The sequence below is a fragment of the Nymphalis io genome, chromosome 4, assembly GCF_905147045.1.
Source record: "Nymphalis io chromosome 4, ilAglIoxx1.1, whole genome shotgun sequence".
NCBI lineage: Eukaryota > Metazoa > Arthropoda > Insecta > Lepidoptera > Nymphalidae > Nymphalis > Nymphalis io.
This window is the reverse complement of record NC_065891.1, coordinates 9443129-9460888: the sequence shown is the minus strand read 5'-3', so window position 1 is coordinate 9460888 and position 17760 is coordinate 9443129. Positions and strand designations below refer to the sequence as shown.

The 17760-nt window shown below is 33.1% G+C and overlaps 1 protein-coding gene across 7 annotated transcripts in view; it reads left to right on the top strand.

The window, feature by feature from the left end:
• LOC126781823 (sorting nexin-25) overlaps positions 1-16765 on the top strand; it is a 368238-nt gene extending 351473 nt beyond the window's left edge. Inside the window, exons 1-17 of one of the 7 annotated variants that reach the window (XM_050506890.1) lie at positions 1020-1459; positions 1850-2157; positions 2513-2685; positions 2970-3156; positions 4429-4675; positions 4975-5184; positions 5268-5442; positions 5810-5967; positions 6294-6467; positions 6685-6819; positions 7270-7410; positions 7489-7619; positions 8456-8598; positions 8980-9130; positions 9635-9768; positions 10305-10453; positions 15695-16765. In XM_050506890.1, coding sequence (XP_050362847.1) covers positions 1229-1459; positions 1850-2157; positions 2513-2685; positions 2970-3156; positions 4429-4675; positions 4975-5184; positions 5268-5442; positions 5810-5967; positions 6294-6467; positions 6685-6819; positions 7270-7410; positions 7489-7619; positions 8456-8598; positions 8980-9130; positions 9635-9768; positions 10305-10453; positions 15695-15751 — 2904 coding nt within the window. In that variant the 5' untranslated portion in view covers positions 1020-1228 and the 3' untranslated portion in view covers positions 15752-16765. The other 6 variants (XM_050506891.1, XM_050506888.1, XM_050506892.1 and 3 more) reach the window with 6 other exon arrangements.
• Positions 16766-17760: the final 995 nt, after the last annotated feature.

The following is a 17760-nucleotide window of genomic DNA, read 5'->3' as shown; positions in this document are numbered from 1 at the left end:
GACCAGAAATCGAAGCCCGGGTCTCCTACGTGTTGTACAAGAACGCTGACCGTTGAGCTATTGTTTCAATCGCAATATATTACAGTTTCTTTATATTTCAGTTATAACCACGATTAGAGCTAATATTTGGTTTAGTTTATTGGTTGCATTCGAGGCTTAATATAAATTGTCAGTTGGAGTCAACCGTTTTGTTAAGAAAAAAAAACTTGAATAATAGACCCCCTAAAAACTCCACCTAAATAAATGCACATCCTTCAAAACCCCTGGACATCTTGATTCCCCAAATTTGGGGTGAAAACTCCCAAGTTGGTATCACTGAATATAAATTACAATTGAATAAGCTTAACATTTGATACATCTGTCAAATCTGATAAGAACGTAATGGTTATGTACTCTGTGGTTTAAGCAAGAATTTTTTAGTGAAGCAGAAAGCGATAACATAAAAACTATCGATACACTATAAAAATAGGAACAAGGAATATTATGTTTATATAATTTTATCAATTTATGTTATTGTAACATAAGTAGTAATCGATGCAGTGCTGATGTAATAAATGCAAAACTATATAATTAAAACAGCTGTATCGAGTCTTAGGTTATTTAGTGATGGCATTCACCATTCGCGATCCGAAACATAATAACTTCATGATAGCGTTTAAAAAGAAACTAAAAAAATCATGACGTAATATCGTCAACACTTATCTATATAATTATAAATAATTCTTGTGTACGTGTGTATGTTTGGTTCGGTTCCGCTTTCGGGAATGATTAAAATAAATGTTTGTTAACCCTTTCGAAGTGGAGACGGTAGCTAGTTATTTATAAACTCACGAGCAATATGTCATTTGTTCAAAGAGTAAGAAAATAAAAACTTACAAATAAATTCATTAATTTAGGTTACGTTGAATTACTGTTTTTTTTATATAGAATTGATAAAAGTAAACAATATATGTTATCTATACCCACAATTATTGTCATATTGACAATGAATCAAAACTTGAAAAAACCAAAATATCAATACTGTTACTGAAACGAAAAACAGATTTCAGTAAATAAAACTTATATTATTAAATAATATGGAATTTATAGCGTAAAAAAATGCATTAAAGCGAAATTAATTTTTGTGCGAACATTTAAAATGTGAAATTTCAATATAACGTAATACGAGAGAAGTTAAAATATTTCATAACTTATTTGTTTACGTATATTTCACTGCTTAATAATAATCATGTTAAAATGTCTCATATATGTTTTTGCTCCTATTTGTTTATCTTTGATATATTACTTCCCTTTTATATTAAGTCTGACGTATATAGTACTTCTTAGTGCGTGTTGTGTATTGGGAGTATTTGTATTAACTCTTTGGGGTCATCTTGCGCTCTCTTCGCCTCACCAAACATCTTTATTTTTACTGGATAACATTGAAAAGGAAGCTCGAATATTGGATACTGCAATACGTGTGGGTATAATAAATTATTGGCGAAACAATGGTTTAAATTATACAACAAAGATTAACTATTTGCTAATATAACTGAAGGCGACAGGTTCACTAGCACCGAACAGTAAAATTATTAAAGCGGTCTTCCTCAATAAATTCTGTAGAAAATGTTATCTTCTTTAAAATTTTATGTTGGCCAAAACTTGTCACAATTTTTGTTTAATTGTCTTAACCAAGCCGATAAAACCTTCATTTTTAATAGAGATTTAATCTACCAACTCACCAAAAATAATAATGTATTTATAAATAATTATAGTCCCCTCAGTACTTTGCTTTAGTTAATTTAACAATTTTAGTTTTTATGTTGTTTTTAGATGTTCTCTTTGAATATTAAGTTAAATTTCTTTGTAGGAGGAACAAAGTAACTGGATTTATTTAGCTAAAAAGCCTCACTTGCCAGTCATCTTTGGCCGAACAGTAGATAGTCAATTACAATTATTAATTGACTATTTTCTCAGAGATTTTGTGACACGTTGGCTGAAAGAACTCTCTTATAAGCCAGAGCCAGTGATAGATAAGTTTAAAGAACATATTTGGAGTGCTGTTCAAACTCTGTATGAACGTCTTTTAAAAGTTGATGCCGAAAAACTACTGGCAAATGATATTGTCACAAAAATAACACAGCATTTTGAACGCATTAGGATAGCAAGAAGTTGCGCGTAAGTAGTCAATTAATTAATTAAATTAATGAATAAATAAAGTTATTATTAAATTACAATATGCATAATTTGTAAAAATATGTTTTTGTATGTAATTATGATTATATATATATATATATATTTATACTTATTAAAAAATAAAAATTGAGATGATTATTACACCTCCTTACCGCTTTATTTATTTATTTCATGTCCTTCACCCAAATGTAGTTTGGAAGAGATCGCTCTTTTAGTGATAAGATCGCCTTTTGTAGGAAATAGTTTTCGTTCTTTTTTGTGTTTGTGCTTAAAATGGTTCTGTAACTCTTTTGGTGTACAATAAAGCATATTCTATTCTATTTTATGTTTTTCACAGGTTGGAATTAAATCAAGCTCCTGTTTTTGCATTGGCATCACACTTGATGTCTAGTGATACTGAACTGCACTACCTGCGTCAGATCAGCGATCTGATTGTCATGTTTTTAATGCCACGTTGTTATTCACTGTCTCCTGTTTCATATCTTGTCAGAGAGATATTAGCATGTAAAAGTATGTATTGGTGTTACATTATTTTATTGTATTATTTTTAATTCATAATTTATTAACTTTTGATCTCCAAACTAATTAAATCAGTTCCTTGATTCCCGATTAGCACCATTTTTTCACCATTCTTATATGGTATGAAAATCTGCCATATGTGAATAAACAAACCTGCATTGAAGTAGTCACAGTTTCTACAAGAAGCTCTTAAACATTCTGAATAATAGGGGTGGCTTCATTAGACAAACTGTTTTGTCTATTAAAAAAAATCTAATAAGATTCCTATATTGTAGTTCTTCAGCCTGCAATTGATCTCATTACTGAACCTGATTATATAAATCAAAAGATAATGCAATATCTCGAAGCCCAAAAAGAAGTAGACGCCATGCATATAAGAACACATGAGTATGCCAAAACATTTGAAGACTATATCAGACTTATTAACAACTGCAATAATGTGGATACACTGAAACGTTTAAGGTACACATTCATAACTAGTATTATTAGAGTGTGTAATTATTCATAACTACTTTTCATAAATGGTGTGGCATTATGTAATAATTATAATTTGAACTAGCTTGTTGCCAACAATTTAATTTATGTAAAAACATGACATTTCACGATTTTTATCAACAAGATCTTATAACTAAATTAACACACTAGACATTTTATTTTACTTTAATATTTGTGAGTTATTGAAAATGTTGAAGTATTTTAAGTTAAAAGAATAAAACCCACAATGTTATTCAACTTCTAAAAATGAGATTTTCTTTATGTTACTGCTTTGTGGGTTGAGAATTTGACATTAAAATAACACCCACTTCGTACTCCTGGCTTCCAGTTGCCCTCAATCAACATATTTTTTTATTATACTAGCAAATGTTGAAATGTGCATTTTTAAACAACAATATGGGTTTAAATTATTTTAAACAATTAAACGATATGGCTTGCTGGCAACCTATTGTACATTATTAGTTATATATTAGAATCCTTCATGCACGAGTCAAAGTTAGATGAACTATATGTAAACACTTAGAATACGACAAACAAGCATTCTTTTATATTTGACGGACCGGTTGGCATGTTTAGATACTTTCCCTTCTCGAAAGTTGTGGTTTCGATTTTTTTTTTATAGAATAGGAAGGCGGACGAGCATATAGGTCACCTGATGGTAAGTGATCACCAACGCCCATAGACATTGGCATTGTAAGAAATGTTAACCATCGCTTACATCACCAATGCGCCACCAACCTTGGGAACTAAGATGTAATTACAGGCACAAGGGACATAACATCTTAGTTCCCACCCAGGACAGACATTTATGTGCATAAACAAGTCTGTTTGTCCTGAGTCTGGGTGTAATTATCTAAATCAGTATGTATTTACAAAAGAAAAATAGTATATGTAGTATATCAGTTGTCTGTTTTCCATAGTACAAGCTCAGCTTAGTTTGGGATCAGATGGCAGAGTGCTTTTTTTTTTTTATATTTACGCCGGGATGGCAAATGACTCTACTCCACCTGATGGTAAGTGGTAGTAGAGTCCAAACGCGACGACGGCCAGTACAGACGGGAAGAATGTTCTGTACTAGCCGTCCCCGCCTTGCCGGCCCGCAAGATGCCTCTTCACGCCTCGTTTGAAGGAACCCGGGTTGTGAGAGGAGGGGAACACGTGAATAATCTCCCAGGATGTCCCAGGATATTATATATAACATTTAACCAACATATAAATTTCAACATGTGTGTAATACAGATACGACATCGTTACACAAATAATGCAAGCAACAACATTACAAAACATAAAAAGAGCAAAGGGAGTAGACGTCGATGTGATTGAAAAAACTGGAAACCAGCACAATGTTAGCAGGCAACAAGTAACTGATGCTAAGAAGTTGAAGAGATACATCGACCAATTGACTATAGCTAAGGCTGAGTGCGAGGAGGCACTACGAAAACTAGGCTGGGATGGAGCTTTTCCAGCTGTGGAGTCAGATAACAAGGTAACCACTTTAACATATGTATATATGTATATATATATGTGTGTATATAATATCTACCTTTTAAAAATTATGTTATGGTGCTTTTCTATTGTAACAGTTTGGAATGTCTACATTTAAAACTGTTAGCAAGACAATTAGACTTAAAGTAAATGCTTAACCTTTTTTCATCGACACTAGCTGATGTCATATAAAGCCAGACTTGGAAGTTTTCAATAATTGCCGTTTCATGATTGCCGACTTTTAGTTAGCCCAAAGCCCAAATTAAAAATATAATTATTAGTTATTAAAATAACTTACAGGCAATGCCTCTGGATCAAGTAATGGAAAGCGTTACTGGTCGACGATATCTCTCAATGTTCCTAGAGACACTGTGTTCGCAAGGATTGGTTGGTTTCTGGTCAGCAGTGGAGGAGTTACGTCACAGCGCTAGAAGCAGTTGGCATCAGCTCGGAGCTGAAATATTTTATACTTATATAAGGTCACCTAGTGCTGAAATTAAAGTAGACAAAGTATGAATTCGATTTATTTTATAAACACAAATTTTACTGTAAGACTAGTATATAGATTTAAAAGCATTGAGTGTTTTTTTAAGGATACTAGAAAAAGAATGGAAGCGTTTCTATTGGGTGATAAAGGACCGGAAGTATTCTATGAAGTACAAGAGACGGTAGTAGACACAATCCAAGAGAAGTATTATCATTCATTTTTGCTAAGTGACCAGTATAAAGCTCTTATCGCAGAACTTGCAACTGAAGAGGCTAATCAAGGTGACTAACTTAATATATTAGATTAAAGCTTATATTATACTAGTTACCGCCCGCGTGTGAAGGGAGGGGGCGGTATTAGGTACCCTATATCCTTTTTAAAGTTGGAATTTCCTAAATTCTTTTCATAGTGGATGCTTACGTATAAAATAAAACTATGTCCCAAATTTATACTTTCCGGACTCAATTTTGGGTCGTGAGTTGATAGTCCGTCATGAGAAAAGGATCTAAGATAGACAATCGTTTTGAGCGACCACTTTAGTTTGTCTCATTTTAAAGATAATAATAAATAAAAATGTTCTAATATTTGTAGTGTATTTATATAATATTTTCTTAACATTTTAATAAAAATTAACAAAATTTATCACAGAACTGTGTTCAGAAAGGTCTCCAATTGAAGACCGTCAGCTGTCGAACGAATCGGTCTCGTCAGCGGAAAGCGCGGGGACCGTTCACCTTACAGAACATTCCACGTACGCGAGACGAAAGTTAGACCAGCTGCAAGAGAGACACAACAATAAAACGCAGGTATTTAAATAATGTAATCTGTTTTTATTAATATTTGAATAAAGACAAAAAAGTCTTTACTTCAATATAGATTAAAAAATAGCCGTCTAAAAGTTTAAGACTATACCCATCGTGCTTAATTAATTAAAATTTTTTTAATAAAATCCCATAAGTGTGGATCAGGGTTGTGTGAAGACCTGTCAGAGTCCTTATACATAATATGATGCCGCAGAGGGTTCAGTACATATGTACCAGAAATGCTTGTTTCTTTACATATTTGTTATGTTTTCTTTTAGAGAAGAGCATAAGATAAACTGCTATTTCATTATATCCTTTTTATCGTACAGGCGTTAGCGGCTCTACGAGCGTCGCTGAAGCCAGAATCTCCGGCGCTAGCGATGTTGGCGAACGAAGTGGAGCGGTTAGCGGGTGAGCAGATGCGGTTGGAGGCTCACTTGGCGAGAACGGACACCTGGGCGGAACACCTGGGCAGGTGGCGGGCTACGGTCCATAGCGCTGAGGTCAGCAATCAAAGACGGTCAGCAATAAAAAACAAAAAAAAAAGACATCGTGACTGAGTGTCGACTCTTGTTTTGGTGTTGAATGACATAGATTTTTATAAAGTTCACGAATTAAAATATATATACTTTAATCTATTCTATATGACAAGTATCTATGACTAAACACATTTGTATACTTTACAGATTATAAATGCTTATACTTTTATTATGTGTATAGATTATAGACGAATCGAAGCCACCTCAGTTCGTAATAGTAGTTCACATGGCGGAGCAGGAACCTACGAACGCGGATGAGAAACCAGAGCAGATCTCGACAGGCTGGGTACTGCTAAGGACACTCAATGAATTCCAGGTAAACCTTTCATCGGAACGATCAATAAAGTGATTTATTCTATTTATCTATGGTTTAAGAGTTTATTTCGCAAAAGTACTAAATTAATTTACATGAGATAAATATATAACTAGTTACAATACAGTATAAGTTGTACTGACTTATAAATCAAGATTAGGTAAGTACTGAATTTAATCAATAATACAATATTGTAATATTTTTTTTCTTAAATTTTATAAAAAATTTTTTTATTTAAGATTGTCTTTGGTAATGCATTGTACAGTTGGCTTTTAAAAGAAAATTAATTTATCGTTTCGGTCCTTAATAAAGGCTTCTCTTGTCGTGGATTATAAACAAAGACATTTTTCTTAATAATAAATATTGATTTGCTTAAAATGTAAATATATTTTTTTTATTTATTACTTAGATCACGTGTTTGATATTTGTAATTTTTATTATTTTTACTTTCAGGAATTACATAGAAAGTTAAGACCTATGTGTTCAGAATTAAAAAATTTAGAACTGCCATCGAATTCTTTTAAATTTATTTTTGGAAAGAATGATAAAAACTCTCTAGATAAAGCCAAGACTCTTATTCAAAAGTATTTAGAAGTAAGTAATATATAAAAATTTCTTAATTTCCTGCGAGTGCCCGTTGAATTGTGATTAAATTTTATTTTATTTTTTCAGTTCGTCTTAGAGGACGATAGATTAAACCAAAGTGAAGCTTTATATACATTCCTTAATCCTAGTTCAGAGTACCTGAAACAAGGTGATCTACCAAAGAAAAATAAATTTTCGTTCTCTACATTATTTAAAAGGTAAAATAAACTTATAATTATGATTTTTTTCTGTGACATAAAGTATTCTTGTTCTTAGTGGACTAGATATAAGGTCACGGATCCCAGATGAGACCGATAAAAGATTACTGGGTTTTACTGTCGAAAAATTCTCAGCAGCCCGGAGTCTGGAAGTTGGAAGTGTGTGCATTCCTGTGCCGTGCAAAACCGTTGGTCATGCGCCTGGCCTCTTCCTTTTCGAAACGGTTTTTTTTATATATAGATAGACATTAGCATTGTAAGAAATGTTAACCATCGCTATTACCAATGCGCCACCAACCTTGGGAACTAAGATGTTATGTCCCTTGTGCCCTGTTGTTACACTGGCTCACTGACCCTTCAAACCGGAGCACAACAATACCAGGTACTGCTGTTTTGCGGTAGAATATATGATGAGTAGTACCTACCCAGACGAGCTTGCACAAAGCTCCACCACCAGTAAAATTTCGATGGGACGGCCATCGGATTATGAGAATAAGGGCATAGATAGCACCTGTGTTTTTGCACACACCTGTTCATTACAATAAAGTCTTAAATATTAATTGCTTAAAGGTATACGGGAGTTGGATAATTAAATTATTTTCAGAAATTTTTGCTAACGCTCCTTCGTTCGGGAATCACATTTCGATACACTTTGACAAAGTTCCATTATCATATGATATCAGCGCGTGGAATATAAAACTTTAATAAGGAAATTAAATCTTAAATGTATATTATATAATTGTCTATGATTTGTTGTCTCTTCTCATTTGAGGTAGAGGTAGCGGGTTTGAGGAGTGACAATTTATGTTTATACTTATAATGTTTATTCGTTCTAGTACAAGTAGTGACGCGACAGCTAGATCGTCACAAGAGAAGGAAGCTTTTACTCATATGCCTGCTGATGAAGATGAAATATCCTTGTACTTAGACGGGAATGGGGGTGACGCGGCCAGTAAGAATATGAATAATTCAATGCGTGGTACGTTTTCAATACATTTTTTATTAATAGTAATAATATAAAAATGTTTGTGATAGTGTATCTAGACACAGATTATGCCAACGTAAACCAAAGATTATAAAGTTTTATTTATAAAGGGTCGGTGAAAATATTAAACTTACTACTAAACTAATATTCGTCTCGATTGCAGTTGTTTAGTTGTCTAACTATATATGTATATATATATGTATGCACTTTCACATTACTTTTATTAGATGTGAAATTTTAATTATTTTTTTTTAATATTATTTACTGAAATTATACAATTTTAATGTTTACGACTGCGTATTTTCCTTTTTTACAATGTATTTATCGCTTAATATTCTAATAATAATGGTGTGCTAAAATGCCGTTCTTCTGCAGGGACTGCCCCCATCGGCGAAGAGCGGGACAGCATCGCGGAGCCGCTGTACGCGCTGCTCAGCGAGGTGTTCGACATGCGCGGAGTGTTCCGCTGGCTGCGGAAGACGCTCGTCACCTTCGTACAGATCACGTACGGCCGGACCATCAACCGGTACGGATATATTTTGTAAAATTTTATCAATTATACAGATAATTTATTTTTAGGAACCAGAAGTGGATTTTAAAATAACGGAAATGAAAATTTAAATAAAGAAACAAAGGAATTAAATAAGTAACGGAAAATGACTGTTTATCATTAATAGAGAAATATACCACTACGACACAGCTTAGGCGGGAGAAATTAGAGTTCCAATCTTCAGGAGCAAAAAGAGGCCCATAATGGCGAGATGGGTTCTTTTATAGCCCGGTCCTTCTGTGTTGCCAGTCTTCTCGACTGACTCCTTACATTATATACTAAGTCACGAATGTACATATTATAGTTCTGTTAGATCGCAAAACAAATATTGTATTATATTTTTCAATAATAGACGAAAAAGCTGTCGGCCATGATGGTCTATAGATATTCGCGTCAAGACGTCTCACGTCACACTTCAGAAAATATTTCACCGAGTTTAAAATAAAAACGATAATCTACACTAGTATTATATATTTTTAGGCAAATCAAGGAGACAATATCGTGGTTATTCTCGGAACAAATGCTGCACTACTACACCGGTATAGTGCTGAAGTCGTGGTGGCCGGGCGGGGTACTGAGCGAAACCACCTCCAACAGAAACATCAGAGACAAGGGTAAGGAAACGAAGATCACCCGCGGCGCCGACCCGGACGAAGAGCAAAACAGGAGGGATGTAATGCATTATAATTCTAGCTTCTTCTTCTTCTTGTGCCTCTCCACTACTGGAGGTTGGCCGTCAGCTCAGCGAAGTTTTCGCGGTCTCGCGCCAAGCGAAATAGTTTTTCCACGCTGGCGATCTTCGTCCATTCGCGGATGTTGCGCAACCAGGACTTTTTTTCTTCTTCCAGCGCATCGTTTGCCCTCTACTTAACCCATCATAATAATTTGGACCAGTCGGTATCGCTCGTGTCTCAAGACGTGACCCAAGTACTCGGCTTTTCTCTTCTTGACGGTTTGCAGTAACTTCCGGCTACTGGCGACGCGCTGGAGTACTCTCGTTCGAAACTTTCTGTGTCCAGCTAACACGGAGCATTCTGCGGTAACACCTCAAAAGCTTCTAGACGTTTCTGGGTGTCAGCTTGCAAAGTCCATGCCTCACTACCGTATACAATAATTCTAGCTACATAACATAATATGCACGTGGCCGCAGAGCACACGCGCACGCTGGCGCGGCAGGCGCTGGGCGAGTGCGTGTGCGGCGCGCTGTCGTCGCTGGTGGGCGCGCACGCGGCCGCGCGCGGCGCGCACAAGCTGTTCCACACGCTGCAGCACCCCACGCACAACAAGCAGCTCTTCTACGTGAGTACGGTCTCTTTTTTTGTCGCTGGAAAAACGCGCTTCGCGTTTCCTCCACGTCAAAGGGAGGGGGGGGGGTATGTGGGACTCGCCGGTGTCCAAGTCGCCTAGGGTGCCCCGAACATCGGAATTCCCACTGAAAATCCAGCGGTACCCTCTCAGTCTCTACGAGGTCGCGGTCTCTACGAGGAGCGCCCCGGAGTTGCTTGCGAATGCTACCGTGACGCAACGTAAGTGCGGCCTGGCTCGACTTGTTGCGAAAAAAAACAAACAATCATTGATGTCGTATCTCTAAATAATAGTAGTATTTTTTTAATTTATTGCTATTTATAATCAGTGAAATGCTGGCAGTTTTAGGGCACATGTGACGTCACAATGTTAATATCGTCGTATGATTTCGTAATCAATAATTTTAATGTCCACATTGTAACGTCACGATTATGCGGTTACTTAATATAAAATATATTATTTTTTATTCAAGTGGCCAAATAGTTTAACAATTACTACGGACGTCTTAATGAATTGAACTTTTATCAGAAGATGTTATATTGTTTTTTGGCTTTTTAGGATGTACTAAAACACATTAAATATCTTTCACAAATGAATAAATTATGTATTTTTCTTGGAGTAATCAAGAATTAATTTTGAATAGAACGAAATCAACAAGGCAAAGAAAAACGAGTATAACTACTTATTTATTTATTTAGTATATAACATATTATATAACCTAACTTTTTCTTATTTATTACTTCTATGTAAATTCTTTCTTATAAAAGGATATAATATCAACACAACTATTCCGAAAGCAAATGACAATGGATTAAAAAAGGATATAATTGATATTGCTGCAATTATGAATATTGTTAAAATAATTATTTTTATTTTTGAGTTTTTAAAAGAGATCGCAATTTGTTCTGGCGCTTTTTCTATACTGGATATGGTCTGTAAAGGAAATATATATATTAGAAAAATAATTTAAAGCGCATGAAATTCAGTACGTTTGACAGAAGTGAAACTTCTTTTTCCATCTGAAACCTTTCCATTTCGAACGTTCCAAGAAATATAATAAAATAATTTAAAGCTCCCGTAATGCAAAATACACGACAGAAGTGGAACTCCTTTTCTAGTAACGTTTTTTCAATTTGGAACGTTACTCTTATTGCGTCAAAAGAAGTTGCTTATCAATACAATAAGAAAAATATTTTATCAGTTTATATATAAGCGAAATACCATTCATCACGAGAATTCCTAAACAATCCCCGATTGACTTGATATTTGTCACAGTTACTCCTTCCCTGACGTAGATGCTCACCAAGAACGGATTTTACGAAAATCCTATCCAAAATACATTTTTCACCTTGTCTATCCGTGCAAATTCGGAACGATTAGCTGTTAATGAATATTATTTACCGTATATCTTAAATTGATGTCGTTACTGACGAAAAGTATTTTTTCGCCAAGAATGCTTTCTGAAATAAAAAATAAATTAATTAACTAATGTCAAAATACAAATTAAACAACATACTCTAGACTTTATTTATGTATACGATTATATTCTTTTTATTAAAAAGCTGTAATTTCGTTTCGGGTTTTATGAACATAAATATGGCAGTAACACCATTCCACTTACACACATATCAGTTTTATTTTAATTTATGGAAAATATAAAAAATATAGTGTGCTATTATTAAAATATTTTGATATATGATTATGTAATTGCAATACGATAAAAACATCTTCGATGTAAGATATTTTATTATAATTTTCAAGCGTAATAAATTATGGAGGCGCGGCGCTCTTTTAATCAAGTCGTAGGCCGCGACACACGTCGTCCACGCCTTACGCCTCTGCCCATGATCTCGCACCAACGCGTTGCAGTTCAAGTTGAGTCACACTTGCATTAAGCATATTTATCGCACCAAGTATTGCCTTTCTGAATTTACATCCTCGTTTGGACCTCTTAAAACATTTAGAACCCACGATCACAATCATATTACTACCAAAATAATTATCTTTTATAAGGTTTGTTTAAATTGTGACCCTGGATTTTATGGTAAATCCATAAGAAACAAAACATAAAAGGGTCATGAAAAATAGTAACCGTAACAGCCTGCGAATGTCCCACTGCTGGGCTAAAGGCCTCCCCTCCCTTATTCCAATTATTCCACCATGCTGCTCCAGTGTGGGTTGAAGGAATACGACATTGGCAGAATTTCAGTTAAATTAGACACATGCAGGTTTCCTCACGATGTTTTCCTTCACCGTAAAGCACGAGATAAATTATAATCACTAATTAAGCACATAAAAATTCAGTGGTGCTTGTCCGGGTTTGAACCCACGATCATCGGTTAAGATTCACGCGTTCTTACCACACTTACAAAATAGTACAACAAATAAAATAATAAATGAAAAATAGTACAACAATTAAATAAAAAAATAAAGGATAATTTTTTTAGACATTTTTCAAAATAAGTAAGACGGCTTAGATTACCTACCGCTACTGTCCACTCCTATCGTATTCAATTCGTCTATTTCCCCGTTCCTTATAGTTACTGTACTGTAGTCTTCGTTGTAACGATACATTTCTTCGGCTAAAATACACGTAAAATCTGTCTCGTTGAATGGAAATCTTCGTTTTATTTCGTTTAAAAATAAAAAAGCTCTTGATCGTTGACAATGCTGAAATATAAAAAAAAACATATTTTGACATAAAAATAAGGAATAAATCCTTTTTTCTTACCATTTTTTTTTTATGTACTTAAGAAACATGTATACGAAAGTATCATTATAATATATTTAACGTTTGCATGTAGTTACGATTCAATTAATTGGTATGGAGAACAGCCAAATTGCTGGACTACGCATACTTCACTGGAATTAAGTTTGTTTAAGTAACATTATTTTTTTTTTATTTAAAGAGGGTTTTTTAAACTATATATTGTAGGGAAGAGAGTATTGAAACACACGAATGTTGAAATGATACTGTCTGTTTAATAATAAGGGTCCGTTCACACAGACCGGCTCGGAGAGGAGAGCAGATTTTTATCACGTTGGAAACAGTGTTTTGAGTGATTGTAGTAAAGTTTATTTTTGCATTTGCACCTTTTTTGTCATTAAAAATGCCTGAACGCGCTTCGTGTGAAGTAATAAAAGGAGCCGACCGGCTCCGCTTGCGTGCTCTTTCTCGCTCGCACCCGCTTTCAGATCTCTTCCAGCCGGTCGATGTGAAATAGTTGGCGGCTCCGCTCCGGCCAATTCCAAGCGTATACGACCCGGTCTGTGTGAAAAGAAAAAAGCAGGCCGATGCTCTCCGAGCCGGTCTGTGTGAACGGACCCTAAAGTCGCTAATTATATAGCTATAGGATATATTAACTCCTTACATATGAAATTGGCGTTTTGTACGGGAGGAATATAAAGTATTTTTTTTTTGTAAAATATATTTAATTAATCATAATCAACGGTGCATCCGTTGTTATCTGTGCACTTTTTCCATCTCATAGGTTCATTCATCCTTTTACTAAAAAAAACCATACAAAAGTGGTCAGTTCGACAAAACACTAATTTCATATCTAAGGACCTAATATATACTAAGTTACACCTAATACACACCTACACACTACAATATTATTAATTTATACATACATTATTTTAGAATTGCTGCATTGTGTTAAATTTCGTAAATGTTAAACGAGGTATAAAATGACGCCAATTATTTCACAAGTAGACTCCTATTACTAAATAGTCTTCCCGAAAAAAGTCGAGCATTCCTCCTGCCGTAAATGAATCCTGGTTAGGATTAACTAGGAAATTATAAGTAATCCGACTTTAATATGAGGCAGTATTGCAATAGAACCTCATCAGTGCAATGTTGAATACCAACTTATGTTATACTACATTGTATCCAATTTTACATATTAATTCCTAAAATTTCATGATAATGAAATGTTAGGAATGCGATAATTTTCATGTTCGAAAACGATGAGCAGATGTTTGAATTTAATTCATCCATATCAATAACTACAAGTCGCTTTCATTTTACTTTACTTTCGCTTAATAATTGGCATTTCTAGAGGAATTCATATCAACACCACAATACAAACATTAACGTAACTCCCGAACCGTTTTTGATAAAATAGTTTCGAGCTTTCTCGAATCCCAATGTCTGAATAAACAAATAACCTAGGCACTTCTTGAATAATCGAGCGTTTTTAGAATTATGTCTATAAAAAAACAACAATTTTATAATACACAATTCCATATTGATTTGTGACCTATATTGGATAAAATCTTATAAAATTCTATTTTCTAACTTACAAATATCCAAAACCTATATCTTTGTCTATCTAAAAAAGGTACAACTAATTTTCGATCTTTAGTAAGTAAATAATTTATGACTTTTAGACTTCGTCTTTCTTGCAGCATTAGAACCTAAAATTAGTCATTTTAATGGAGATAAATTAAATTAAAAACAAACGGTAAAAAAACATACGAACCTTGTCAGTAATACAGAAATAAAAATATTCGTCCTCCAAAATAAAATGGAACAGGTAACGTCCATGGTAATAAGTCATTTTATTATTTCTTTCTGAAATTTTATTAAGCACTTCATCCAGAATTTCGTCGAAATTTCCATCACAGGACGCATATTTATTAAAAACTTTTCTTTGGTATGCAACAGCACTAAATAAAATAGACATCACAGCACTTAAAACAAAATTGCCTCTATAAGTTCTTGTATTAATTGTTTTTTTTTTTATTTTTTTTAATACTTTGATCACATTTTAATACTTCAAGTGACAAAGAACGCGTATCACGACTCGGTCGTGTAGTTATAAAACTGCGTGAAACGTTTGACGATCTCACGGCCGTCGCATTCTTCCGCAAATTTACAGTCGTACCGATATCATGTAGATATCATTGGATTCTAAAATTAGGTATAATGTGGGCACGCTCTTAAAATAATATGTTCCGCTAAAACTGTCACTTCCTATAAGTGATCAATTCTGTTACGAGGTGACAAGTATACGGTGCATGACCGCTTTGACTGGCATTTTGAAAATTAACTTCTGAAAAATCTAGAAGGTGATGTTATAAAGTAAAATTAAATCATTGTAATGTATTTCTATTGGTATTCAAATAAATGTTTTTTTTTGTATTATTAATATATTTAAATGAGTTAAAAACACGTTAAAAATACGTTTGTGTTTTTCTTCTAATAATTATTTGTTCAATATTCTGTTGCAGGAAATCTTCGAGCTTGTTCTTCTAGAAGTTTTTCCGGAGCTTAAACGCTATCAATAAATGTAGGACGAACTTAAAAGGGATACAGTAAGCATATGTTTTATGTACAGGGAAGTTCGATATACAACTCTATATTTTTTTATTTCTATAATACTACATTGTTATTTTGAACCAGTTACATGACCAGTGTTATAAATATTTTTATTTAGCTTTTTTCAATGTGGCATAATGTATAACGTTGATCTCATCTTGGCTATTACATAGATATAGCATGGATACTAAGTTATATGTGTTCTGTGATCGATTTAGCTGAAATAGCAATATGTGCCAAGAATCCGCTCTCTACTTACTTTATGACTGGGTAATGTTTTTATTACCTACTTTTTGATAGTTTGTTGACGTATGACGTACGAACCGTGTTTCGTTATGTGTACCTGAAAAAAAAATTCTACAGACATACCGACTTCATGAAATGTTTTTTTTTTATATTTCTTAGGAGTATGAGTGGTTTAAATTCGTACCTAATATATATAACATAATATAATTAGCCGAACATGTCTATGATCATCAAACTTTTAACTCAGTTATTTTTTATAAAACATTGTCAACGATTGAAATTATATTTTCCGTGTAATATATTATTTTTTTACAATTCAGTATTATTAAGCAAATGAGATGAGATACGATTCATTCCATTTATACTTTATTTTACTTACAATGCATTTTTTATTATGACGCGCAAATATTTAATATATTTAACTTTGTTGTCAAAGCATAATATAAATATGCTATAAAAAATCCTTTATATTGTGACATCCAGAAGTACACAAACTTTAGTTTGCTATTCAATAATAATAATAACTTGTATAATAGTAAAAAAATTATAATTAATAAATAACAATGTTTGTTTAGAACGGTATTTTCTATATGGATTAAACAGGTCCATGTATTTTCGTGCTGGCACGCTGGGCAAGTCTTGTTTATTGTTTTGTCTATGATTCAACATTTCATAACCTTTCAAATGTCATAATTTAAATTTTATAACAATTAACACTATGAATAAATGTACCTATTGGAAATTATCTCGATCTGATTTAATCGTTTTAATGATATTATTTAATTTGTATGTTTTTGTATGATTGAAATTCTATTTTTTTTTATACTCATATCGGAAAGGTTCAAATATATTCTTATATTATAATTTATAAATAATATATATATTGGCGTTGGCTTTTTAAAATTAGTAAACGTTTAGTGTTTGCCGTACAAGTGTATTCTTCTAGAATAAAAAAAAAAAGATCTTTTGTATGTTATCTATATTTTGTAACACGATGAACTGTGAAAGTATTAGATAATCATTCCAAAGTTATAAATGTATAAATGTTGTTAGAATTAAAATCGATCGTATATCTTAAGATAACTGATCATATACTTATAAAAAAATTATAAAGCACATGTCGTGAATATATAATACTAATTGGGAACATGCATTATTTATTTAAATATAAAGGACATTGCGAGTCTAAAAAAAATCCGTTGTCTGGTGTTAAAAGGGCCAATGTAACCAATATCAATATTTTAACTTAATACCGTTTCTGACCTTTTGGTAGTCGAAATAGAAACAATAAACATATTTTATTTGTTTTATATATTATTATTGACATGTTATATTAAGCTTATGCCATTTTATTTAAACAATACTGCCATTTTATTTCTACTAAATTTATAGGAGAATAGAATAGATTATGCTTTATTGTACACCAAAAGAGTTAACATACAGTTGTAAACACAAAAAAATAACATTGACTTGTTTTTTAATGATTTGCGATGGCAAAACGTCGTCTAAATTTCACTCAAAAACTACTTACATACGTTCTTTGGCTCTAGCACCGGATAACAAATTTTTCAATATATGTAATACCATATGAATATTTCAAAGTTTTGTATGGAGCGTATTTCAATGTAATTTATTATCAAATTTATTAAAATATTAGTTGTATAGTGTATTTTGACGCTCTGTAATTGAAATAAAACAAAAATCGTCTTATAATAAAACAATTTAGCGATCA